Source organism: Etheostoma cragini, chromosome 14, assembly GCF_013103735.1.
Source record: "Etheostoma cragini isolate CJK2018 chromosome 14, CSU_Ecrag_1.0, whole genome shotgun sequence".
Taxonomy (NCBI): domain Eukaryota; kingdom Metazoa; phylum Chordata; class Actinopteri; order Perciformes; family Percidae; genus Etheostoma; species Etheostoma cragini.
In genome coordinates, this window is record NC_048420.1 from 10,322,838 (window position 1) to 10,349,001 (window position 26,164).

The 26,164-nt window shown below is 40.8% G+C and overlaps 1 protein-coding gene across 2 annotated transcripts; it reads left to right on the forward strand.

Annotated features, from left to right (window-relative positions):
* Positions 1 to 31: 31 nt before the first annotated feature.
* On the forward strand, positions 32 to 25,609 carry dnah3 (dynein axonemal heavy chain 3). Of its 2 annotated transcripts, none has more exons than XM_034892324.1 (63): positions 32 to 97; positions 850 to 881; positions 1,256 to 1,357; positions 1,463 to 1,670; positions 1,826 to 1,871; positions 1,961 to 2,120; positions 2,220 to 2,412; positions 2,769 to 2,964; positions 3,427 to 3,552; positions 4,400 to 4,595; positions 4,690 to 4,869; positions 5,006 to 5,136; positions 5,229 to 5,334; positions 5,437 to 5,615; positions 5,759 to 5,943; positions 6,127 to 6,250; positions 7,667 to 7,820; positions 7,935 to 8,079; positions 8,200 to 8,411; positions 8,537 to 8,628; positions 8,799 to 8,913; positions 9,106 to 9,222; positions 9,795 to 9,974; positions 10,081 to 10,217; positions 10,420 to 10,621; positions 10,763 to 10,855; positions 11,024 to 11,134; positions 11,249 to 11,363; positions 11,455 to 11,653; positions 11,828 to 11,936; positions 12,056 to 12,169; positions 12,860 to 13,036; positions 13,174 to 13,265; positions 13,380 to 13,599; positions 13,718 to 13,852; positions 13,968 to 14,079; positions 14,246 to 14,487; positions 14,622 to 14,722; positions 14,833 to 14,938; positions 15,061 to 15,190; positions 15,300 to 15,539; positions 15,631 to 15,734; positions 15,827 to 16,121; positions 16,239 to 16,418; positions 16,508 to 16,631; positions 16,734 to 16,890; positions 16,984 to 17,127; positions 17,543 to 18,209; positions 18,285 to 18,450; positions 18,563 to 18,779; positions 18,871 to 19,053; positions 19,208 to 19,406; positions 19,568 to 20,081; positions 20,200 to 21,827; positions 21,977 to 22,202; positions 22,288 to 22,532; positions 22,720 to 22,836; positions 23,160 to 23,317; positions 23,449 to 23,616; positions 23,750 to 23,892; positions 24,050 to 24,254; positions 24,471 to 24,608; positions 24,725 to 25,609. In XM_034892324.1, the coding sequence occupies exons 1-63, from the start codon at positions 82 to 84 to the stop codon at positions 25,076 to 25,078; spliced, it is 12,162 nt and encodes a 4,053-aa protein (XP_034748215.1). In that variant the 5' UTR covers positions 32 to 81; the 3' UTR covers positions 25,079 to 25,609. The 2 variants fall into 2 exon arrangements, with proteins under 2 accessions (XP_034748215.1, XP_034748216.1); XM_034892325.1 differs by lacking the exon at positions 32 to 97 and adding an exon at positions 449 to 704 and having other exon boundaries at positions 24,725 to 25,078.
* The last annotated feature ends 555 nt before the right edge of the window (positions 25,610 to 26,164 follow it).

The following is a 26,164-nucleotide window of genomic DNA, read 5'->3' on the forward strand; positions in this document are numbered from 1 at the left end:
GTCCTATTTGAAGTCACATTATTCCGAGGGAGAGACTGAGTGTCCAGCAGAGGGCAGAATCGGGCAGAATGCAACTGCTAGATGGTGACGCTTCCAGGTAACGTTAACTATTAACGCTAGGACAACCCACTAACCCGGCCCAGTGTTCTGTTCTCTTTTGAGAACAGGAATAAAACCGAAATATATAACGTTAGGCTTAGCTCGCGCTCTGGTCCACGTGTTTAAAGAGCAAGCGCCCTGGGCAGTTCACCACCCACAACAAGTTCTAGAAGATAACACGTTTTTCCATCAGCTTTTTGCATCTCAGGAGCATTCTTCTTGTGGTCCACGAAGTTTACATAGTAACAATACAATAATTCATATTAAAACTACTTATAACATCTGCTGTAATTAAAACTATAACTGTGAACACAATTTAAATAATACAAAGGTGGTTGGGGTTACCATGGAGACGTTTCCGGACGAGCTCAACAGTGTTTCAGTTACAACAGCAACGTGATGGCAGGGCAAAACTAACTTTTTTATCGCTAGCAGCTTAGTTATGTCATTTATACAGTAGAAAAGTGGCATATTAGTACTTCCAAACTCTGCGGGCAACTTTTGCTGCTGACGGACACTTCCATAAACATGTAAGCTATAATGCCACAGCAATGAATGAAATACTTCACCCGGCATAACCTTACAGAGAGACCGATAGAAGCCAGGTATCGTTGACTGTTATTAACGGCACAGCCGTGTTTTTCAGCGTTTGTGTACTCTTTAGCTGTCAGGTTATACTGATACAAATGGAAATGTCTGTTATTTTATTATTCATGCATTCAATTTTTTTTTTATTCCTCTCACTTTCAGAAAAGTTGAACAAGATGGAACGACTGAAGCAGGTAACGTTGACCTAGCTAACGTTAGCTGCTCGTTTGGCTAAATGTTCATGGGGAAATCACTATTTTGTTTCATATGCTATTTGATACGTAGTAAATATGACGCTATATAGCTATGCCTCTGGATAGCTAAACTTTCAATTTGCAGTTTCCCTGAACAATGATGATGGCATTCTGAAATTAACTATTAATTTGTATATATTTTGAATGCAATTTACACATTAATAACACATTTAAAGAAACAAAAGCATGTGTGTTTATCATAATAATAGGACAAGTAAATGAGACTTGAATAAACAAGGCTTGTATTAAACAAATACAAGTGAAATGAAAGTCCTTTGTGTTGCAATCTTCACTATTTGTTGTCTGAACTACAGATGGAGGATGACTCTATCTACAATATGAGTCAAAGCAGAGGATATTCTGTTCCTCCACCTTTGCCCATTGCTTGCAATGCAGAACCGTCAGAACTGTATCAAGTAAGCGCTTAGAAAATCCAGTTTTGTTCAGATATTTACCAAGTAAAACACATTAACCTTGGTGCTACCATACGCAATATTAACATTTAAGTTATTTTACCCCAGACAGTCCTGAGGCACAGTCATCACGCTCCCATACTCCAGACCAATTCTTGGACACTAGCTGTACCTTTTAAAGAGCAACGTTACCACCGTGCTCCCAGTGAGTCTATTGGAAATAACTACAGTCCCTGGGCCCAGGACCTTAAGATTGTCAACCTCCAGCACAGACGACACACTTTCCGTCAATCCTTGGCAAAACCAGCAGGACCTAGTATCCTTTCATGTTCCTCTCATGTCAAACCCTGGTCTGTGTGACGATTCCTGATTGCAATGTTCTTTATTTTCTTATCCGATTATAATTTAAAATGTGAGCACTGCTGGAAACTTTTCAGAATGTAGTATTTTTTATCTTAATGAAGCTTTAAGCATCTACCTCACCTGGAAGGAGAGGAGCAATAAAACAGAGAAGAAAGTAATTATGCCCTTTAGCAACACATTGCAGTAGTAGCTTATCTTTTAGGATGTTCTTTAACTTGATCTGATTTGTTCATGCTTTTGCAGAGATACATCTTCTCCTAATTCACGCTTGCCTCGGCCAAAGCCTAGATTAAGAAACCTTTGCACTCCCAGCAGCCGGCCTATGAGTCCTAAAGAGCAGCTGGACATCATGTACAGCCAAGAGGAGAAGATGCAAACAGAACCTAATGAGAGAGACTTTAAAGCAAGTATCAAGGAATTCTGTAATGAACGTGTAAGTTGCTGATTCAATTTTTTGAGTCTCTTTTTTTCCTGACTCATGATGCTAACTTTTCTCACACAGAGGTATATGTATTACATCACCAATGGTGTCCCCAGCTCTGTGCTGGCACCCCAGCCACGCCAGCAGATGATGAACATCATGCGCCTGCTGCCTCCTGAGACTGAGGATAGTAGTAAACACCTCCAGATTATGAGGGCAAACCTTGAAGAAGAGGTCAAAAGAGATTATGACTTCAGCCTCAAGGAGAACATAGGTACGAAACAATAAAATCTCAGTGAATCTATAATGGCAGAATTGCTTTATTTAGACATTCAGTATCACCTTAACCTCAGTACAACCAAAACAAACATAGAACTCCACTTGTCTACTGTTCTATATCTACAGTATGTGTTAGCAAATTTTGTTGTTCATTAAACTTATAAATGAAATATGATTATTTCATATAAATAACCTTATGGTTATGAAAAATTAATTATAACAACTAGTCACTCTAGTTGGTGCCCCATTTAATTAATAATCTCTTCTGTGATGAAATGCCTCGCTTGCCTTGACAATGACACTTAGTCAATCCGTTCAATCTATTTTGTCTTCCATGTTGTTCTTCATCAGTGAACTACATTCTGATGGACCCATCTGAGCGGCAGAGACTGTCCATATCCTGTGTCCCCATGCCCTTTCCTAGGAGGGTGATCCGTGCGCCTGTGCCCTGGGCAGCTAGTTATAAGGAAGTCCAAACGTGGCAAAGCCAACATCTGTTTGCGATCAGTCACATTATGGTTCTACTGCAGGATGTCTGGCTCAACAAGTAAGACAGAAGTGTATCGTGCTGTACATTCAGTGAGAGTTAGATTATATTTTGCTTATTTATTCATATCCTACTAGACAGTCTGAACACCATCTTCCTTTATGTTACAGTAGTGTGACCCCAATTTTACTCAGATACTGAAGTGCTGTTTTGTGGAATTAATATTTGCACATTGGTCATCCACTCAGTTTACTCTGGAATGAGAAATAATTGTTGTTGTTGTCTGTGTGTGTGTTTCTGTGTGTTTCTGTTTGTCTTGCCTAGAATTTTGAAGAAAGGACTTTGTGTATGCTTTTAGATTTTTACTGTACAAGCTATTGTTTACTTTGGAGTCATGTGTATCTTGGTTTACAGTAGGTAAAAGTGTGTTCGTATGTGAGTGTTTACTTTGTATATATGTGCTTTGTATACAATGTGCAAACAAATAGAATAGATAAAAAGTAAAATACAATCTTGTTTCAGCTTCTCATCCTTGAGATTTGTTCGATTGGAGGACCTTTTTTCCACCAGCCTCCCCCTCCTGCCGTCTGAGTTTGAAGAGTTTGTCCAGAGACAGTGCCAAACCACTAGAGAGGAACTGATCCAAAAGTGAGAACTGCCAATTTGCCTGACACTCTCAAAACAGCCAGTCTGTCAGTGATCCCTTAATGTGATGTCCAGACTTAATCATTGTAGTTTGTTCTCTCATTGGCTTGCATGTCTGCAGTATGTAGACAACCAAGATAGCTAATCCTGTTGCAGGTGCAGTCTCATGTTACCACCTTGTCCCCTTTGTCAGACCCATGTCAGGATGCCTTTCAGGTGGAATGCTTTACACACTGTCTTACTTTGGAATTTCATTGTATCCTTTGTTTCGTGCACGTTGGATAGCCTGTTAGGCCATGTAGCAGCCCTGTAGGGTGGCTGGCTGGATGACTGAAATATGAGCCACTGTAATTTGTAGACACTAGCTTCTGTTTGTTTGTTTCCATGTTTGTAATTTGCACCTCCTTGGATACCATTATCCTCCGTGTCTCAGGATACAATACTAGTGCTAATAACTAGTGCAGTCAGTAGAGCTTTTATTCAGTAGACATATTGATGAGTAAAATAGAAAACTGTTGGAAATCCTTCAGTTATTTTGTTATCACACATGCCCTTGGAAGCGAGTTATATTAACACTGGTGGTCATACATCTTCTCTCTGCTGTTATGTGACCAGTCCAAGCACAGGTTTGAATTGGATTTGTGAATTGGAGTTTTCAGTTAAAAATAAATCACACTTTTGAAACCTCTTTTAAACCTAAATTAACATTTCTGGATATTATACTGTACATTTTGCAACACTATTATTGGGTATACTTTTTACCAATATGTCCTTTCAATTATTCTCATCCTATGACATTAAACACATATTAATAGCTAGGACTAAACTTATCAAGACCATTTTCTTTCAGGTGGCTGCCTCACTGTGCTTCACTCTTTGACACATTGGAGGACCTGGACTTGCTCCTTTTGCCCAAGAGTGAGCACTTGGCTCCAGTTGGTGTCCAGGAATTCTTCAGCTGTGTGGCTGCACTCATGTCATTACAGCTCCGAAGCTTGGTTGTAGAATCATTACAGGACCTGTTATATTTCTTCACTTTACATGAGGTATTGACAACATTTTTAGTTGTTCCAATTTCGGAACATGTTAAAATGGTCTTGGAATAGTGCAAAAGGATCACCCGCGTTGTTTGTTATTCAGGGCGGCAATGACTTTGGCGAGGTGTTTGATGAGATTAAGTACGTCGAGTGTCAGGTGTTGCTGGTAAAGCTACGAGTGGATGAGCCTCGCATTGACTTTAGTCCGAGCCTCCAGGAATGTTGGGAGCTCATCCACAGAGCTTTCATGGAAATCATCAGGAGTGCTGAGAAGCTCCCAAGGGTACAGTATTCCCTTAGTGCCACAAGCTTTTACCTATGTTATTGCCATCTATTTTAAATTACACAATACACAGTGCTGTTTCTGTTTTTTATAAAATAAACATATGTACAATCTGTGACTGATGTCCTTTTGCCAGGTGGAATGTAACCTTTTTCCCGAAATCAAGAACTTGTACCTACGCACCATCGGCCCTGATGAGTTGTTGGTTACAGACCTAGTCAACAAAGCCAAAGACATTTTCCATAAGAACACTGTGGGACCTACAAAGTAACAACACATAAAGTGAACTTATGCCCGTCAATTATTCTGATGTACAGGCATGTGTAAAGGAGCTGCTAATACTTTATCTCATTCTTCAGGTATTTGAATGTATATAAAAAATACAGCAATCTACTGGACCACACAGCAAAGCAGGAGATCTCCGCTTTCCTCAAAGAGAGACACTCTTTAGAAGGATTTACAAAGGTGATTACATATATTTAACATTGACAGTGAATATGAAAGTTTTTAACTGGCCTTCACCGTCTACTAAGTGTGCATGTCCTCTCTTCCTCTTTCAATTTTCAGAAAATTGAGAGCATTAATCACTTGTGGAAGGAGATTGCCTCACTGCACGTTACGGTGCCTCTGTCCATGTTTTGTCTTTATGCTGGCAATGTGAATGAGGACCTGTGTGACCGTGCTGAGAGACTGAAAGACACGATCATCATGTTTGAAGTGGAGGAAAACCGAGAGCTTAACAAGGGGTGAGAGGAAACTCTCCGTCTCTAACTTGATTCAACATCTATTTTATTTTCTTGGTTTAATTTAAACAGCAAATCCGTTATATTGAGTATAGTTCCATTTTAAAGAGAGAGAATGTCAACTACAAGCCAATGCTCTTTCCCAGGATCTGTCAAATGTATGAGAGGATTACTGAGACCGTCAGAGGTACCCCAGAAACCACAGAGGAGTTGGTGTCTCTCAACCAGTACATTAAAAAGACCAGTGAAGTGACCATTCACAAGCTGATAGATGAGATTGATGAGGCAACATACCGTCTCAGCTTCCTTCTGGACTATGCCGCTTTACCTTGTATGTGAAACACAAATTGTATTTGCAATTACAGTGAAAATAAATTAAATTTAATGTAAACAAATAGACCATAGATGACATGCATTTAAAAAACAATCTTAGCCAGACCGAAGGCAATATGTTTGAATTTTGGAATGTTTTAAAATAATCTTTTTATTTTCTGTCTTTTCTTTCTTACTGTAGCTGATGACTTGAGGTTAAACTCCCTGGTTTTCCAGTGGCCCAATCAGATCCTGACTGAGCTTGATGACAGCAAGATTCGTCTGATCACAATTAGAAAACAGGCTGAGAGCCATATCCAAACAAGGTTACTAAGTAAACACTTCTCACACTCTTACACAAGTGGCAAACAACGCAGCGGAATGTTATGTTTTTAACTTGTTTGTCCCTCATCAGCCTCACCCCTGCACAACACATGTGTCCCACATGAGAATAGTGGGGCTTCACGAAGTGCAGTAAACTCATATTTAGATTTTAATTCATCCCTTTCCAAACCTATGGGTGATGTTGCACATACAATGTCAATGCTTTTTACTGTCTTTTTTCTCACATCCCTTTTACAATATGCAGAAAGTCACTGAAATGTATAGAAAAACACTTCAAGAATCCCAGCATCTTTCCTGAACTGTGTCAATAATCATAAATCCAGCAACATATTATTATGCGCATTTTGAAGTATTTCATTAGAAAATGTTGATGGAATGTGGAAAGTTCAAGCAAAATTCTGAAGAAAAAAACGTCCTCAAATTCGGAACGATTTTTTACGCTCGCTTGAGGTTGTTTTTGTTTTTTTGTAAAAGAGTAAGTTGTGATGTAGCAAACATGTAACTCACATGATTACAGTCCCGGTATCCATCAGATGGGGGAATGATCGGGATACGGGTCCCATCCAGTGCGCCGTACTCTTGTGGCACAAGGTGCGTAGTGGAGTTGCGGTGCCCTATAACCTGTGCCTCAGCCACGTCGGGTAAATTGAGGAATTGGTTCAACAGCTTGAATCCTAAGGCCCTGCACACCACCTATACACAGCGGTGAACGGGTGTCTTGCTGACACCAAATGTCATTTGGAAATATGGAGTGGTGTCAGTAGCAAGAAAAACTGCGATCGGTGCTGCCTACACCGTGATATCCTCCTCCTAGAGTTAGCACCCAACGGGGCAAGTTTTAAAGATGTTTTTAGCTGTTAAACATGTTCAAAATGTCATTACAAGTGCCTAACCATGTGCATTGATTCCTTCTGAGGGCACACAGTGAATCTGACTGCAGCATATGTGACAGAAAGGCATAAAAGTTGTGTTTATCAATACCTCTGTAGAAGTGATGAGGTGAAGACCACACTAGTCAATTGTCAAACTCATACAATCCAATATTCCAAAATGTATTTTTCCCATAAAAAAACAAAACAAATTGCTGTTGTTATGTCCTTAGTAATGACTATGTAGAAACAGGCTGTAACCTGACACCAAGAAAATGACTCCATGATGGCTTGTGTGACTTGACACTGACTTTTACCCCACATTCAAATCCCTCCTTAAAACCTACCTGTTTAAACTGGCATGTATAGTGTAATTTTATAATTTTTAAATCTTTCTTCAATTAGACCTATACTATTTTAGGTATTTTTACATGTAAGGTGTCCTTGAGTGTCGCTAAAGACGCCTAAAAAACTCCAGGACGTCAACAACTGCAATTAAAAAAATATATCTCCCTTTGACTATCTCAGGATATTAGACTTTGACCAGAGACTGCAGGATGTGGATAAGGAGATAAAGGCCTTTAAGAAGAAGGAAGTGATGAACATGGAGGAGATGAAAAACAATGTGGGAAATCTGACTCAAATCACTGCCAACCTGGAGACTGCTGTCATTGAATTAGAGGTAAATGGTGTTTCAGATAGCACAAAAACACATGTGGTTATCCTTTTGATTTAGAAGCTTTCATACCCAAGCGAAACATAGATCATGAGAGCTGCATAACATTAATACCACCAGGATATCAACAAAGAGCAGGCTTTGCTGGACAGGGAGCAAACACAGTTCCCAGAGCTTCAAACTCTGATAGCTGACAAACAGCCATATGAACAGCTCTGGACCACAGCGCTAAACTTTCAGAGCATGTCGGAGGAGTGGATGAATGGTACGTAACTCACGCTAGGAAAACTACACCCTTTTTTTTAATTAATGGCCCACAGCAACTACAAGCAGGATGCTCAGCTCTTTTTACATTAGCATACTTTCTTTGTCATTTAACTTCTAGGTCCTTTCTTACACCTGGATGCTGAGAAAATCTCTGAGGAACTAGACGTCATGTGGAGGACCATGCATAAACTGACAAAGTATTTCTCTAATCTTCCTGGACCTTGTCGGGTGGCCAAAAGCTTTAAAAGCAAGTTGGACGATTTCAAGCAGCATTTACCCATCCTGTCAACCATCTGTAACCCTGGCATCAAAGACCGCCACTGGGACACGGTCAGCTCTATTCATTTTTTTAATTTCATTAGACCATCTGATAGAAATCTAGTATCAGACTCACTGTGTGGACCAAGTGTCCTGCATCTCTCTAAATAATTTACGACACTTTTGTCCGTCCACAGATTAGCAGCATTGTGGGCTTTGCTGTCAAACCGGATGTGAGCAGCTCACTGCTGAACATGTTGGAACTGGGGCTTTCCAAGTTCTCTAAAAAGTAAGACACTTCACTGGCATGTTGGAATACATGGAAAGAGCAGAATAAATGTACTGTACTGTGTGTTTAGAGGTAAATAATGGCTCGTAAGAAAAAGTAACCCAAAGTAATAGAAGTATTTACAATGATCAGAAGGTGATGGATTATTTTATTTTTTACCTCTGTGCTAGGTTGGAAGAGATTGGCGGATTGGCTAGTAAGGAGTACTCTCTGGAAAAATCCTTGGATAAAATGAGAAATGAATGGGTCGAGCTCCGGTTCACTTTCACTCCATACAGAGATACAGTAAGGCAAACAAATAATACTCACATACTTATTACAATAGAAACACCACAATGGATTGTCATTGTAATTTCTTCCAAACAATTACATATTGAATGTTGTTATAATACAACAAATTGGTTTGTTATATTGTCTATAACTCTTTAACTGCTAATTAATTTCCATACAAAAAATTGACATGAACTTGTATCACAGGGCACCAGTATTATTTCAGCAGTGGATGAAATCCAAATGCTTCTCGATGACCACATTATTAAGACGCAGACCATACGAGGTTCACCTTTCATTAAGCCAATAGAGGCTGCATGTAAGGTAAGACATGGCTCAACAAGTCACTCTTGGTTCCCTTTAGACTTTGAAAATGTATATAAGCCAAAGAGCCGACATAAATAGAATGAGTTTGTGGGGTTTTGGAAGTCTGTGTGTGCCCCTCAGCCAACTAGAGCCACAGAAGTAACTGTTGTGTGTGCGATAGGAAGAGGTGTGAGCAGATGGAAATGCAAGCACACTTTCATGCCAGCACAAGTAACAAAATTGCCTGTTTTGCATAAAACAACCTCAGCTGTGCCACATTCTACACCAGTTGAAATGGCTTTGCCATACAATTACCATAAAAGGCTTGTAACAACCTGTTCCACACAGCAATATATTTTTATATTACTGTATATGGTTTTTACACACTACCATTTTTGAGTATGATTTCTGCCTCTCATCTTATTTTGTCTTTTTGTGGGTTTTAATCATTCATTTCTGAACGTGTTGTTGGCTGTTGGATCGTTAAAGCATTGTGTAAACAATACTTTAGACATTCTACAACAGTGGAACAGAACAGTAGCTTGTTGTTGCTTTAATTGTGTATTTCCCACCATCATTTTCCTACCTAGCAATGGGAGGACAAGCTGCTGAGTATGCAGGACATCCTCGACTCCATGTTGAAGTGTCAAGCTACTTGGCTCTACCTCGAACCCATCTTCAGCTCTGAGGACATCATTGCCCAGATGCCTGAGGAGGGACGCAAGTTTGCCATTGTGGATAGCTACTGGAAGAACATCATCGCTGAGTCTGTAAGATACTCCTAAAACATGTCTACTTCCTGTTTTAGTGTGCAAAACTTCTTATGTCTCATGCGCTTTGCTTTGCTTTGACCTCTATGGGATTTCACTGGTCCAGGTTAAGGATACGCGTGTGCTGGTGGCTACAGGTCAGCCCAACATGTTGGAACGGCTACAGGAGTCCAATGTGTTTCTAGAGGACATCCAAAAAGGCCTTAATACCTACCTGGAACAGAAGAGGCTCTATTTCCCAAGGTTTTGACCTCTAGTACTAGCCCTAATAGTACATTATAATAGCTTTTGACTATTTTGACTCATGTCTGTACACCAAATGTACAGGGACATTAAAAACACTTTAATTTTGCCTACATTACAGAACATACACACTCTTTTTAAGCGTCTTGTCAAGTGATTGTTTTTTTTTTGTCTCTCCTCTTCATCCTCATCTTATTCCCAGATTCTTCTTCCTTTCCAACGATGAGCTGCTGGAGATCCTGTCACAGACCAAAGACCCACTGTGTGTGCAGCCTCACCTGAAGAAGTGCTTTGAAGGCATTGCCAAACTGGAGTTCACTGAGGACTTGGAGATCGTTGGCATGATCAGCTCTGAGAAGGAGACTGTGGCCTTCACAGAAAAGATTTATCCAGCACAAGCCAAGGTATAGAACATACAGGGCTTATATACATTGTGCCAGTAGTTGAATCATATATTATTTTACATTAAATGGATATCTTTTATGTTCTTATATTTATTAACAAAGTCATTGTTGGAAAGTGAACGCATGTGTGTGTCGTTTTAGGGTATGGTAGAGAAGTGGCTGCTGCAGGTGGAGAAGCTAATGCTGAGGAGTGTTCGACATGTTATCCATCAAGGAGTGATGCAGTATACAGAGGTAAAACTTTGTTTTTGAATCTGTGATGGACTTGACTGACAGTAGATCTGGGCAAGTCTTGGCTACCGATATACTGGGGACTGGGTTTCATTTTATAAAACCATCCATCAGCATTGTACAGTTTTTCATCTCTACTGTGTAATGTAATGTGAATTTATTTTGCCCTAGTTGCCCAGGAAGAAGTGGGTGTTGCAGTGGCCTGGCCAAGTTGTCATTTGTGCCTCTTCTATCTTTTGGACTGCTGAAGTATCTGAAGCCATCAAGACCAACACACTGCCAGTCAGTAAATCCTCTGCTAACTTCCACATAGAAAGAAAACTTCTTTAAGTTGAAAACTTACATAATTATTACAACTAGCCATACCATTGAACTGATTTTCTATTCCATCTAAAGGCATATGTGGAGAAATGCAACGCTCAGATTGCTGACATTGTGGAACTGGTGCGTGGGAAGCTCCCAGGAGGGGCAAGGATGACCCTTGGTGCTCTTACTGTTATAGATGTTCATGGTAATATAGCTGTTCTTTTAAAGAAATAAAAAATATGCTCTCTTGATTAAAGTTAGCTTGCAGACAAGATCATGCTTTCTTCCTCATCTAGCTCGAGATGTTGTGGCAAAACTGGCAAAGGACGGCATCTCCTCACTGAATGACTTTGCATGGATTTCTCAGCTGCGTTACTTCTGGGAAGACGGAGAAGTGATGCTGCGCATGATCACTACCTGCTTGAAATATGGATATGAATATCTGGGCAATTCCCCCCGTCTTGTCATTACACCGCTTACTGACCGCTGCTACAGGTAAGTTACAGTTTATTTGATCCCTTATCCTTGGCTATGGAGGAGAGTTGCAAAAAAACATCATGGTAAAAAAAAATCGTGTTTAACATAAAGTCACTTCTAAAGTTTATTCCACTGTAGAAAGATGGTGAGGTTCTTTCATTGTATATTTTGGTCAAATTTGTGCTAAATCAGAACCCTTATGGGAGCTTTGAAGTTGAACTTGGGGGGAGCTCCCGAGGGTCCTGCTGGAACTGGCAAGACTGAGACCACAAAAGATCTGGCAAAAGCTCTGGCTAAACAGGTACAGTGAAACACTGATGTGCATTTTATTTGTGTTTGGTTTTCTTAAAACTCACACATGAGAAGTTATTTGTTGTATATCTCTTGGGACAAATACAATTTTATCTTATCTTAACTTAGTGTGTGGTGTTCAACTGCTCCGATGGTCTGGACTACAAGGCCATGAGTAAGTTCTTTAAAGGACTGGCTCAGTCTGGAGCTTGGGCCTGCTTTGATGAGTTCAATCGTATTGAGGTGAGTACAGCTATTGTTAAAGTGGTAAAATCTGTTTAAATCTGTCAATGTCAATGATGAAGCTTAAATGGTCAGTTTGGCATCTTGGATGAAGAATTACTTTCCGAATTTTTATAGATTTGGAACAATAGAGAAACCTGCAACTCAGCAGGATGTAAATACACTGCTTTTGCTTTAAAGGCCAAGTTGATTGCATTATTTTAATACGGAACTGTCTTGAGAAAGAGAGAAATTGGCAGATTGCAACCCATACAAAACATTACTGCTAGAGTTTTCTTAAAAAGAAATTCAAAAAAGAAAGAGAAACAGCAGAATGTAATCTCCAGTCTTGTCTGTATTGCACTGGCTTCATTATATTATAGAGTCAGGTACAATCACCTTTTTATATATCAGAATATCCATCATTTCATATTGTGTCTATTTCTGTCATCTTCATCTGCACAAATGTATCATTTATGAAGTATGCACCTAAACCAGCACAGATTTACCTGTACAAAAACATTTTTATTTTTAACAATGGCAGAAGAACATGGATTCAGCTGTTTTGTATTTAAGCAATTAGATGATAAACATCTAAACTAAAATTGTTATGCAAATTATGTTATTTGTCATTCTCCCTGTATATGCCTATTCTTTTCTTTTTTTTAAACAAATTTTTTCACTCTTTTTTTTTTTTTTGGTGTTTCATAGGTGGAGGTGCTCTCTGTGGTGGCTCAGCAGATCCTCTGCATACAACAGGCCATTGCTAAGGATCTGAAGACCTTCATGTTTGAGGGGACAGAGCTGTCACTCAACCCAACCTGCTCTGTGTTCATCACTATGAACCCTGGTTACGCTGGAAGGGCTGAACTCCCTGACAACTTAAAGGTACATCACTGTAGCACTAGAGCATAGTCTTAAGAGCCAGAATATGATAATAAAGAAGAGCTTTGAAAGTGTAGTAAAATTTACTTGGTGGAAAACATGCTGTCACTGCATATATACCTGTCAATCTTGTCTTGTAGGCTCTATTTCGTACAGTTGCTATGATGGTGCCAGACTATGGTCTCATTGGAGAAATCTCATTATACTCCATGGGCTTCATTGAGTCTCGCAGGTATGTGTGAATGATGTCTTGGACAACATATTTGTATTAAAAATACTTTTTCTCTGGGCTGCTCTTAGCTCTCGGTTGGTTGATTCATCAAGCCTCATACATCTCACATTTCAGTCTGGCCGGGAAGATCGTAGCCACCTACCGCTTGTGCTCAGAGCAGCTGTCTTCCCAACACCACTATGACTATGGTATGCGAGCTGTGAAGTCTGTGCTGACAGCAGCAGGGAACCTGAAGCTGAAGTACCCCGAGGAGAACGAGAGTGTGCTTTTGCTTAGGGCACTGATGGATGTCAACATGGCCAAATTTCTCTCACAGGATGTGCCACTTTTTCAGGTGACAGACTTTGTACCACTCCAATTGTAATCGCTGTTATATTTTTTTAATGTAAAGTATACTATAGTATCAATTGGTTCACTAACAGTTAATTAAATTCTCCCTCTGCTGCCCACAGGGTATCATCTCAGATCTATTCCCAGGTGTGGTCCTTCCAAAACCAGACTACGATCTCCTCCTCAAAGCTCTTAATGACAACATAGCTAAGCTCAACCTCCAGCCTGTCCCATGGTTCATTGGCAAAATTATCCAGGTACCAAGCAGTAGCATAATACTGTAAAACTTTACACTCAAGAAAAGTTGTTTTGTAAGTTGTTATGCATCAACACATAAATGTGCTCAGAATTTGATTTGTGATTGTGTTGTAGGTATATGAGATGATGTTGGTACGCCATGGATTCATGATAGTAGGAGACCCTCTTGGAGGAAAGACCTCTGCATATAAAGTTCTTTCTGCTGCCCTTGGTGACCTTTATAAGGGTAGGTATTGCAATTAATATTTATCTTCTAGTTGCCACCATCTTTTGTTAACCATACGTTAGTTCCTTGCAAGCCATTACTAAAAAAGATGATTTTTTTTCTTCGTTTTGAATTATTTGCAATTGCTATTCATAAGAGTTTATTTTCTCTCATTCCACTTTTTCAGATAATTTGGTGGAGGAGTTTGCAGTGGATTACTGCATCATCAACCCCAAGGCCATCACCATGGGCCAGCTGTACGGCTGCTTTGATCCAGTCAGCCATGAGTGGTCTGATGGTGTCCTGGCCACCTCCTACAGGGATCAGGCCATCAATACATCAGAAAATCGACAGTGGATCATCTTTGATGGGCCCATTGATGCTGTCTGGATTGAGAACATGAATACTGTGCTGGATGACAACAAGAAGGTACTGACCACTTTGATGCTTTCATCTCTGTTTTTTTTAAGGACTTGCTAAAATCCTGGGTTTTCAGTGCTAGTTAGTTAGTCAACTAGTAGGTCAGACTTTGCCTCTGTCTTGTTTACTTTGTTCTCTGCTAGCTTTGTCTTATGAGTGGCGAGATCATCCAGATGAGTAGCAAGATGAGTCTCATCTTTGAACCTGCTGACCTGGAGCAGGCCTCTCCAGCTACCGTCAGTAGGTAAGCTACACAGACAGAAGCAACGCTAGCAACTTTACTATATATACATAGAAAGCACACGTTTCAAAAGTTACTGTATTGTGGTTTTTAATGTAACCATTTGCTTGAAGGTGTGGTATGATCTACATGGAACCTCAGCAGCTTGGCTGGTCCCCTCTCAGAGATTCCTACATGAACACATTGCCTGAAAACCTGAGCGCTGAACATAGAGAACTGGTGACTACATAAACACCCTTGTCCTAATTGGCTCATTGATGCTCAGTTTTTGTTATTTTTATGTCCTTAAAGGTGTCATATGATGTGTCTTATACCTGCTTCTTCGATCTTTTCTTTCACAGATAGTGGAGCTGTTTGATTGGCTAGTTCAGCCATGTCTGGACTTTATAGACAGAGAATGTCGCTTTGTGGTTCAAACATCTCCCATTCACTTGGCCTCCAGTCTAATGAAGTTGTACACCTGCCTTATGGGTTAGTAAGCATGACATTCAATTAATAATTTCTACACATTTCTTTTTAGCACTGTGTGTGTCTGTATGTCTGTGGGTCTGTGTGTGTTAATGGGCTTGTCTATACCCAGAGGAAATTTCTGCCTCCGGAACTGATGCTGATGGTACTCAGATGTCCAGCCAGCAGATAACCATTTTGCTGCAGGCTTGGTTTATATTCGCTGTAGTATGGACTGTGGGTGGGACCATCGCTGGGAACAGCCGTAACAAGTTTGATGTCTTCTACCGCAATCTGATCATGGGCATGGATGATGAGCACCCTCGGCCCAAGAGTATCAAACTCAAAAAGAACAACATCTTTCCTGAGAGAGGTCACACAATTTATTTACATATGCGGTTACTATAGTAATTAAAAACCTCCTGTTTAACATTAAAAATGCCTCATGTTTACTTGTTTTGCAGGCTCAGTCTACGACTACTACTTTCATAAGGATGGACAAGGACAATGGAATATATGGACTGATTCAATTACAAATGAAGAAAATGTCATTCCAGTTGGAGCTAATGTGCGTGTGTTTATGCAACAGAGGTTACTACTGATGCTACAGATCTTACTGTAAATGTGCATGTTCGCTGAAACTATGCTTTTGCTTACCAGGTGTCAGACCTCATCATCCCAACCATGGAGACGGCACGTCAGCTTTTTTTCCTGCGTACCTACCTGGCACATGAGATACCTATGTTGTTTGTTGGTCCCACTGGCACTGGCAAATCTGTCATCAATAAAAGCTTCTTGGTAAAGCTGCCTAAAGAGCGATACACACCAAACTGTATCAACTTCTCAGCCCGAACCTCAGCAAATCAGACCCAAGACATCATCATGGCCAAGCTGGACCGAAGAAGGAAGGGCGTATTTGGACCTCCTGTAGGAAAGAAGTGTATCATCTATGTTGGTAAAAATAGACACAAATACAACATAAATCCATACTGTTGGACTAAAATTGGATCAATGAGTGTTCGATAGTCATTCCCTTTTCACATACAAATTGATTGTTATCTCTTCTACATAGATGATCTGAACATGCCAGCTAAAGAAATCTATGGTGCCCAGCCCCCAATCGAGCTGTTAAGGCAGTGGATTGACCATCATCACTGGTATGACAAGGCTGACACCTCCAGAATAAACATAGAGGACGTGTTATTTATGTCTGCAATGGGGCCTCCTGGTGGTGGGAAAAATGACATTACAGGTATTTTTTTAAATAATTATGTCTTTGATGATAGTAATTTCATCGAAAGAAAACCGCGGATGAAACTGACACGTTTTTTGAAATGCTAGGCCGCTTCACCCGCCACTTGAATGTCATCTCAATTGATTCCTTTGATGTTGAAACACTGACCAAGATATTCAGCTCCATCACTGACTGGCACTTCAGCAAGGGCTTTGATGCCTCTTTCTACAGGTAACTTGTCAAATATGTATTAGAATGTCACACAGTGGTATAATTATATAAATTATCTTTGTCAGAAAGACAAATCCTTTGATTTTTTGTCTTATGCCCAAGGCTAGGCAAGATCATGGTCCAGGCCACTATGGCAGTCTACAAGGATACCATGGACAGCTTTCTCCCCACCCCGTCTAAGTCCCACTACATCTTCAACCTGCGGGACTTTGCTCGAGTGATACGGGGTGTGCTCCTGGCTCCACATACACACATGCAGGTAAGAGTGGGGACGATAGTGAAATGTTTGGTTAATTAGTTAATCGTTTTGAAGTGACGTATCTCTTCCATGTATGTTGGCTGTTTATGTCAGGATGGAAACAAACTGATTCGCCTGTGGATCCATGAGGTCTACCGGGTTTTCTATGACCGACTCATTGACAACGAAGACAGGGAGACATTCTTTGGCATTGTCAAAGAGAGAACCTCAAATTTCTTTAAGCTGAATGTGGAAAAGGTATGTTTGATTAGTGTCCGCACACAGACTCAACAATTATTATTATAGTAAAGTCAAAACTATAGTTTATTAGTCTTGTCATTAAAAACAAAAAAACATGTATTTATTTTATGTGGATCAAAAGCTGTTTGTTAAAAGATGACTTCAGTAGATTTGGGTCAAAATCAGTTTAAAGGGTTTCTGCTGTTAGATACATTTTTTTATCAAAAATCTACTTCTGCATCAAAGTGCTAGTGGGAGAGTACAAAGCTAAAGATTTCCAAGTCACTCATACAGCACTGCATTCACAAGCTTTATTTCAGATTCAATAAACAAACAAACAGTGAAAGAAGCTGCTGCTTTGTATAGTGTGTTATGATCTAGTTTCAAAACTGTACACTGTGGTTAAATCTAAATCTCTCCTATTGTTGTCTAGCTCCTGAGCCATCTAAGCCCAGATGGCAATGTAGTGGACGAGAGCATCCGTAGCTTGTTGTTTGGAGACTATGGCAAGCCTGATTCTGATGTTAAGGCCTATGATGAAATCACAGACTTGTGTGCCTTACAAGAAGTGATGGAGTTCTACTTGAATGAATACAACAACTGCAGCAAGGCACCGATGAACCTTGTAATGTTCAAATTTGCCATTGAGCACATTTCCCGCATCTGCCGTGTGCTAAAACAAGACAATGGTCACCTTCTGCTTGTCGGCATTGGCGGTTCAGGGCGTCAGAGCACCACTAAGCTGGGGACCTATATCAACGATTATGTCCTGTTCCAGATTGAGTTGACCAAGAACTACAGCATGTCAGACTGGCGTGATGACCTGAAGCGGATTATGCTTAAAGCAGGCATTGAGGGAAAGAACCTGGTTTTCCTGTTCAATGACAGCCAAATTAAGGATGAGGCTATGTTAGAAGACATTAACATGCTTCTTAACACTGGTGACGTCCCGAACATTTTTGCTGCCGACGAACGTGCTGACATCATAGAGAAAGTGCAGGGAATAGCCCGGCTTGAGGGCAAAAAGATTGATGCCACTCCGCTCTCAATGTACAACTTCTTCATTGACCGTGTGAAGGCTAACCTTCACATTGTGCTAGGTAGGCACTTACCTGTCCTTTTTTGTTTTTAGAATGAAGTTTTAGTAAATAACTGGAATTTGTTGCATTCAACAGCCATGAGTCCTATCGGTGATGCATTTAGGAACCGTCTTAGGATGTTTCCCTCCCTTATCAACTGCTGCACCATTGACTGGTTTCATGCTTGGCCAAATGATGCTCTGGAGATGGTGGCCCACAAATTCCTAGAGGATGTGGAAATGGAAAGTAACATCAGACTTGAGTAAGGACATAAGAAGGTTGTACTTATTCTAGCTGCTTAACTGTGTATATTCTTAATTTGCATCTATCACTGTGTAGTATGCCACCTTTAGGTTGTTTTTCTGTGATCTTAGGGTGGTGGAGATGTGCAAGACCTTTCAGACAAGTGTCAAAAATATGTCTGAAAGGTATTTCTCCAGACTGAGGAGACACAATTATGTCACGCCCACCTCCTACCTTGAACTCATCCTTACCTTCAAGACTCTGCTCAATGCCAAGAGGAATGAAGTGGATACTGCGAGGAACCGCTATATCATTGGTCTCCAGAAACTGGAGTTTGCTGCATCTCAGGTTTTGCACCCTGGCAAACAATATTACTTTGAATTTCACTTTGGTTTTCTGACCAAATGAATGATATTGACAAATCATACTATGTCCACAGGTGTCTGTGATGCAGGAGGAGCTGACTGCCCTGCAGCCAGAGCTCATCCAGACCTCAGCTGAAACAGATAAGATGATGGTTAAGATAGAGGCAGAAACAGTGGAGGTGGATGCTAAGAAGGAACTTGTGTCTGCTGATGAGAAAGTAGCGAATGACGCAGCAGCTGCAGCCCAGGCCATTAAGGTATAAAGATATATCAACAGCAGTGACTAATTTTGCCATTGCAAAAATGTACATAGTTTATTTTGTTTTCAAATATTTTTAATTGTTTTCAATAAGTGCATTATTTTGGTTTGCATCCATTTACCTATTTAGACAAGGATTGTTTGTCTTTCAGGAAGAGTGTGAGGGAGACTTGGCAGAAGCAATGCCTGCATTGGAGGCTGCTCTGTCAGCCTTGGACACCTTAAAACCTGCAGACATTACGGTAGTTAAGTCTATGCAGAACCCACCAGGCCTGGTCAAGCTAGTCATGGAGTCCATCTGTATCATGAAGGGCATCAAACCTGAGAGGAAGCCTGATCCGGGTGGCTCAGGTAAGATCACAGCTTTAAAAGAATGATTTTCATATGGCATCACTCCTTCCTTTTGACAAAAGTTTATATTGCACTTTTGAAAGAAAATATTCAGCTCAATATAAATATAAATGTGTCAATATATGATAACAGCATTGCTGTTTCCAATGAATATGTTGCAGGTAAGATGATTGAGGACTACTGGGGCCCCTCAAAGAAACTCCTTGGAGACTTGAAGTTTTTGGAGAGCCTCAAAGCCTACGACAGAGACAACATTCCTGCTCTGTGCATCAAGAAAATCAGAGACAAGTTTATCGACAACCCCGAGTTCCAGCCCTCTATCATCAAAAATGTCTCCTCGGCTTGTGAGGGTCTCTGTAAATGGGTACGAGCAATGGAAGTGTATGAGCGTGTAGCCAAAGTGGTAGCCCCCAAGAAGGAGAGACTGAAGCTGGCTGAGGATGAGCTGGCTGTACAGATGGATATGCTGACTGTAAAAAGAGCTGAGCTAAAAAAAGTTGTAGACAGACTGCAGAGCCTAAATGATGACTTGGCGGCCATGATTGCCAAGAAGAAAGACCTGGAGGACAACATTGAATTGTGTTCTCAGAAGCTGATCAGGGCAGAGAAGCTGATTGGAGGACTCGGTGGGGAGAAGGACAGGTGGACCGAGGCCGCAAGGCTTCTCAGAGTTAGGTATCAAAACAAACCAAAAACCTATTATAATGTATATTAATCTTAACTATTAATCATGATGTGTGGTCTTCCTGAACTTTGATATTAATCACATTGGTACTATATCTCCCTTTTGCAGATACACCAACCTGACAGGTGACATACTCCTCTCTTCGGGAACTGTATCTTACCTTGGTGCGTTCACAGTAGACTACCGAATGGAGTGCCAGGAGCAGTGGCACATCCTGTGCCAGAAGAGGAATATCCCCTCCTCTGAGGTCTTAACCCTCAGTAACACTCTAGGCAACCAGGTGTCCATCAGGGCATGGCAGATTGCTGGACTGCCAGTGGACTCCTTCTCCACAGACAATGGTATCATTGTGTTTAACTCCCGTCGATGGCCCCTAATGATTGACCCTCAAGGCCAAGCCAATAAGTGGGTGAAGAACATGGAGAAGGGCAATAAACTTGCTGTTATCAAACTATCTGATGGAAACTATGTGAGAATTTTGGAGAACTGCATTCAGTTCGGAACCCCAGTTCTTTTGGAGAACATCGGAGAGGAGCTTGATCCGGTACTTGAACCTGTGTTGCTGAAGCAGACCTTTAAACAGCAGGGTGTTGAGTACATGAAAATAGGGGATAATATTGTGGAATATTCTAAAGACTTCTTGTTCTACATGACCACTGGGCTGAGGAACCCCCACTACCTCCCAGAGGTGGCTGTCAAAGTCTGTCTGCTGAACTTCATGATCACACCACAAGGCCTACAGGACCAGCTTTTAGGGATTGTAGCAGCCAAAGAAAAACCTGAGCTGGAAGAGAAGAAGAACCAGCTCATTCTGGAGAGTGCTGCCAACAACAAGCAGCTGAAGGAAATCGAGGATAAGATCTTGAAAGTGCTCTCCTCCTCGGAGGGGAACATCCTGGAAGATGAGACTGCCATTAAGATCTTGTCATCCTCCAAAATCCTCTCTGAGGAGATCTCAGAAAAGCAAAAAATTGCCAGTGTCACAGAGAAAGAAATTGATGAGACTCGCATGGGTTACCGTCCTGTGGCTGAGCACTCCTCCATTTTATTTTTCTGTATCTCAGAATTAGCAAACATTGAGCCTATGTACCAGTACTCCCTGACCTGGTTCATCAATCTCTACCTGTATTCTATTGCCCAGAGCTTAAAGAGCGACGATGTAACTGAAAGGATCAACAACATTGTTGAGCACTTTACCCTCAGCATCTACAATAATGTGTGCCGCTCCCTTTTTGAGAAGGATAAGTTGCTTTTCTCCCTGCTGCTCACTGTAGGAATCATGCAGGGTAAGGGCCAGGTTGACGACCAAGTCTGGCGCTTCCTTCTAACAGGTGGCATTGCTTTAGATAACCCTTACCCAAACCCTGCTCCAGATTGGTTGTCTGACAAATCTTGGTCTGAAGTTGTCAGGGCGTCCAAACTTCCAAACCTGGATGATTTTTTTGAACATGTCAGAGGCAGTGTCTCAAAATGGAAGAAGCTCTATGATTCAGGAAAGCCCCATGAAGACCAGTTACCTGACCAGTGGATTACCTTGGAAGGGATGGACAGAATGGTAGTAATTAGGTGCTTCAGGCCAGATAAATTGGTTCCAGCAGTGCAGGATTTCATTGTGAATAACATGGGACAGGCTTACATTGAACCGCCCACCTTTGACCTGGCAGGGAGTTACAAAGACTCCAACTGCTGCTCTCCTCTCATTTTTGTGTTGTCACCAGGGTCTGATCCAACAGCAGGTGATTAATCAAAGACTTGTGACCTTTTCTACACTTTTACACACAATAAAAACATTATTCACACTGTAATATAGAATTAAATACAGTGGCTCATGGTTGTATGTCTGGGTGCCAAAAGTCCTTAATAGAGTATTGCATTGTTTCTACAGGTCTGCTGAAGTTTGCTGATGACCTCGATATGGGGGGCGGTAAGACCCAAACCATTTCTCTTGGACAGGGACAAGGACCCATTGCAGCACATATGATTAACAAAGCCATCAAAGATGGCACCTGGGTGGTCCTGCAGAACTGCCACCTGGCCACCAGCTGGATGCCTGCTCTGGACAGGATCTGTGAGGAAACCATCACCCCAGAGAACACACACCCTAGCTTTAGGTAACAGACTACACAGGCAGTTTAACTGAAACATGTTTCTGTCTGAAGAAACCAATAAAGGCAAGTATCTTTTCTTCTCCTCTAGATTGTGGTTAACAAGTTATCCATCTGACAAGTTTCCAGTCAGTATCCTGCAGAATGGGCTGAAGATGACCAATGAGCCTCCTAAAGGAATAAGAGCCAACCTGTTGCGCTCTTATCTGAGTCACCCCATCTCGGACCCTGACTTCTTTGACAGCTCCAAGAAACAAGTCACTTGGCAGAAGTTCCTATTTGGCCTCACCTTCTTCCACGCCCTAGTACAGGAGAGGAGGAACTTTGGACCTCTGGGTGAGGAATATTAGCTGTAGTTTACAGTTTGAACCGTGTAAAGATTTTTTATTTTTTATTTTTTTCCCTGGCTCATTGTAAAGTAAGGTTTCCATTTTGATTTATTTTTGTGGTTATTTAATATTTTTATTGTAACATTATTCTGATTGTAAAACAATTTTGTTGCTGTTTGCCCATTTTCACTCAGGTTGGAATATTCCTTATGAGTTCAATGAGTCTGACCTGAGGATCAGTATGAGACAGATCCAGATGTTCCTGGATGAGTATGATGAGGTTCCACTGGAGGCACTCACATACCTTACAGGTGAAAAGGCCATAGTTGTTAACACAGTAGGGCATTACTTAACTCTGAGGTGACATTTTTGAGTAAGTACAGTAGGTCAACCTTGAATCACAGGCTGATGTAACCTGATAGATAACCTTAACCTCTGAGCAGGTCATTTTTTTTTATGAATAGCCTTTATCACAAATCTCTCCCCCTCTTTCTTTGCACATATAAAATGTGTATGTAGTAACATGTCAGTAATATAATCACTAAACAAACTTCACATAACTTATCAATTAACATCAAATCATTGTGCTTGCACTTCCAACTTTTGTTTTTGTTTTGATAATAAACTTTCTCAGGTGAGTGCAACTATGGTGGCAGGGTGACAGACGACAAAGACAGGCGTCTGCTGTTGTCGCTTCTGTCCGTCTTCTACAGTTGGGACCTGATAGAGCAGGAGGGCTACCACCTGTGTGAGGGAGATCTGTATTATGTCCCAGCTCATGGCCCCTATCAGGTACTGTCAGAACACCGGTCAATTCCTAATTAGTGCCACAGCCCAAGACTGACATATCCATTATTATCACTCATGAATCTTGTGACATAAATTGAATCATCCTATCTGATAAATTATTTTCTTTATTCCAGACGTATGTTAACTACATTCGCAGTCTTCCAATTTGTGCCGATCCTTGTGTGTTTGGACTTCATAGCAACGCTGACATCACAAAGGATAATCAAGAGACCAATCAGCTCTTGGATGGAGTTCTGCTGACTCTGCCCAGGCAGACAGGCGGCGGGGCCAAGTCTCCTCAGGTTTTCACTGCCTGTTGTCTGAATCTCTTTAATTTCACCCTCTCGGCTTACACTTATTTCCCCGAGGAAACATTATTTGCAAACGTGTTGTCTTATATTCAAGCTACTGTATGTGTTGTCGCCTGTTTTGCAGGAGGTAGTAGATGAGCTTGCAGAAGACATCCTGTCTAAGCTGCCAGCAGACTTTAACATACAAATGGTGATAGATAAATACCCGGTCATGTATGAGGAGTCCATGAATACGGTTTTGAGGCAGGAAATCATCCGCTTTAACAGGTATTAACAACTTGGGCTGCTAGGCAATTAATATTCATACTAGAAAAGACAAAACTGATATACCAATAACTCATGATCATTGATCAGTGTGTGTAGGGCACATTGATGGCATCCCTTACAACTAATGCTTGACAACATTATTTTCCCCTCTCGACAGACTCACTCATGTGGTGCGCGTCAGCTTGGTTAACCTCCGCAAAGCTTTGAAGGGTCAGATCGTTATGTCTGCTGAACTTGAGAATGTTTTCAACAGTATGCTGGTGGGCAAGCTGCCCGCTATGTGGGCAGCCAAGTCATACCCCTCTCTCAAGCCAATGGGTAGCTACGTGACAGATCTCTTGGCCAGGCTGAAGTTCCTACAAGTAAGAATTATAAATGAAGCACATAGTAGTTCAAGTCCACATACATATGTACAATCAGGAAAATTGTTTGAATATGCAGAATGAATATCATTTTAAATACAGATCTATAACATTTGGATTGTAGTAAAGCAACACTGGTTGTATAGAGAAGAGATTACATAGCATTTTTCTAAAAAAATATATACTAAAGCATATGCTTGGATATCTGTTTGACAGGATTGGATAGATACCGGCCCACCTACCGTCTTCTGGGTCTCAGGCTTCTACTTCACCCAGTCATTTCTCACTGGAGTGGCTCAGAATTTTGCCAGGAAGTACACCATCCCCATAGACTTCATTGGCTTTGAATTTGAGGCATGTAATTATTTTGCCAAGCTTTCTCAGTGTTTTAGGTCAAATTCAATCATACGAGTTTTATAATAACAGGGATGTATTTAGGGTGGATATTCATGCTCTGAGTTGTGTTTCAGGTCACCAAAAATGAGACCCATATTGATGAGAAACCAGAGGACGGGGCCTATGTTAAGGGTCTTTACATGGAGGGGGCGCGCTGGGACAGAGAGAACATGGTCATTGGAGAGTCCCTCCCCAAGATCCTCTTTGATTCTTTGCCCATCATCAAGCTGAAACCTGGGGAAATGGCTATGTTTAAACATGAAAACATCTACGTTTGTCCTGTTTACAAAACCAGCGCCCGCCGAGGCACCTTGTCCACCACTGGCCACTCCACCAACTACGTCCTGTCCATCGAGCTGCCCTCTGACAAGCCACAGAAACACTGGATTAACCGTGGGGTGGCGTGCCTCTGCCAGCTGGATGACTAAAAACTAGCATCAATATTTTAAACTAATACGTACTGTTTATGCCAAAGGAAATGTCTGTGTTTGTATGCCAAAGTAACACAGGTGTAAACTGAAACATGTAAAGGCTTTAAAGCTTGGTTGTAAACAATTATTGGCAATCTCTCTCTTTTTTTGACAATGAAATCTTAAGGTACAATTCGAGTATATCTAGCATGATTTTTATGTTTTCTCTGATTATTTGGGAAATTGACTCCTAAAGTTTGAAACTAAAACCCCAAGTTATTAACATACACTAGCTGTGAGCTACACAGTAAACAGAAGATACATAGTACGGATGTGAAGAATGTATTTCAAAACATAAACTTGACATTGAATGTGTTTCATACTGATACTAGTCAAGGGGTGTAAGCTTATAATAAAAAGAACTAGTTCTCGTATGTATTTGCACTATGATGCACTTTACATTTCTATGTTATATATGATTCTTTTGTTTCAGAGTGGGCGGTGGGTTATTGCTAAGATGTATTATTTGATAATAAAAGTCGGCATAACTCAAAATAACTGTCAATGTCGCTATAATGCTCTCTCAACTCAGCAGTGTGTGCTGATAGCAAACACTAGATGGCAGCAAAGGCAAACCCCTATCCCACAGCTCTTTGGACTGGTACCTTCAATGAGACTGTCTGCTCACTACATCTACACTAAGATACAGTCTTGTGTCATTAATAAATGTTATTATGTATTAGAGGTGCACAATTCAGAAAATTCGATTTGATATTGATTGTTATCAAATAGTTATCGAAGATTTAATTCCAAATCGCTTTTCGATTCAAAAACAATTCTCAATTTAAAAGAGGATTCACATTAGGTAAATGCAGTTGCTTTTCCCATGTGATGATCACAAAACGAAAAGAAATTCTTGATTACTCAAATCAATTTTGAATCTAGATGAATGGGAATCGATTCCTTTGCACACCCTTATCATGTATATTCATGCAGCTAAACAGTTTGCCATCAAGTGCAAGTGTGGTTTATGGGCAGTGTTGTCTTAGGTTTGAGAAACAGACCACTAAAATATTGTTGGGACATAGGGGTTGCAAAAAAATC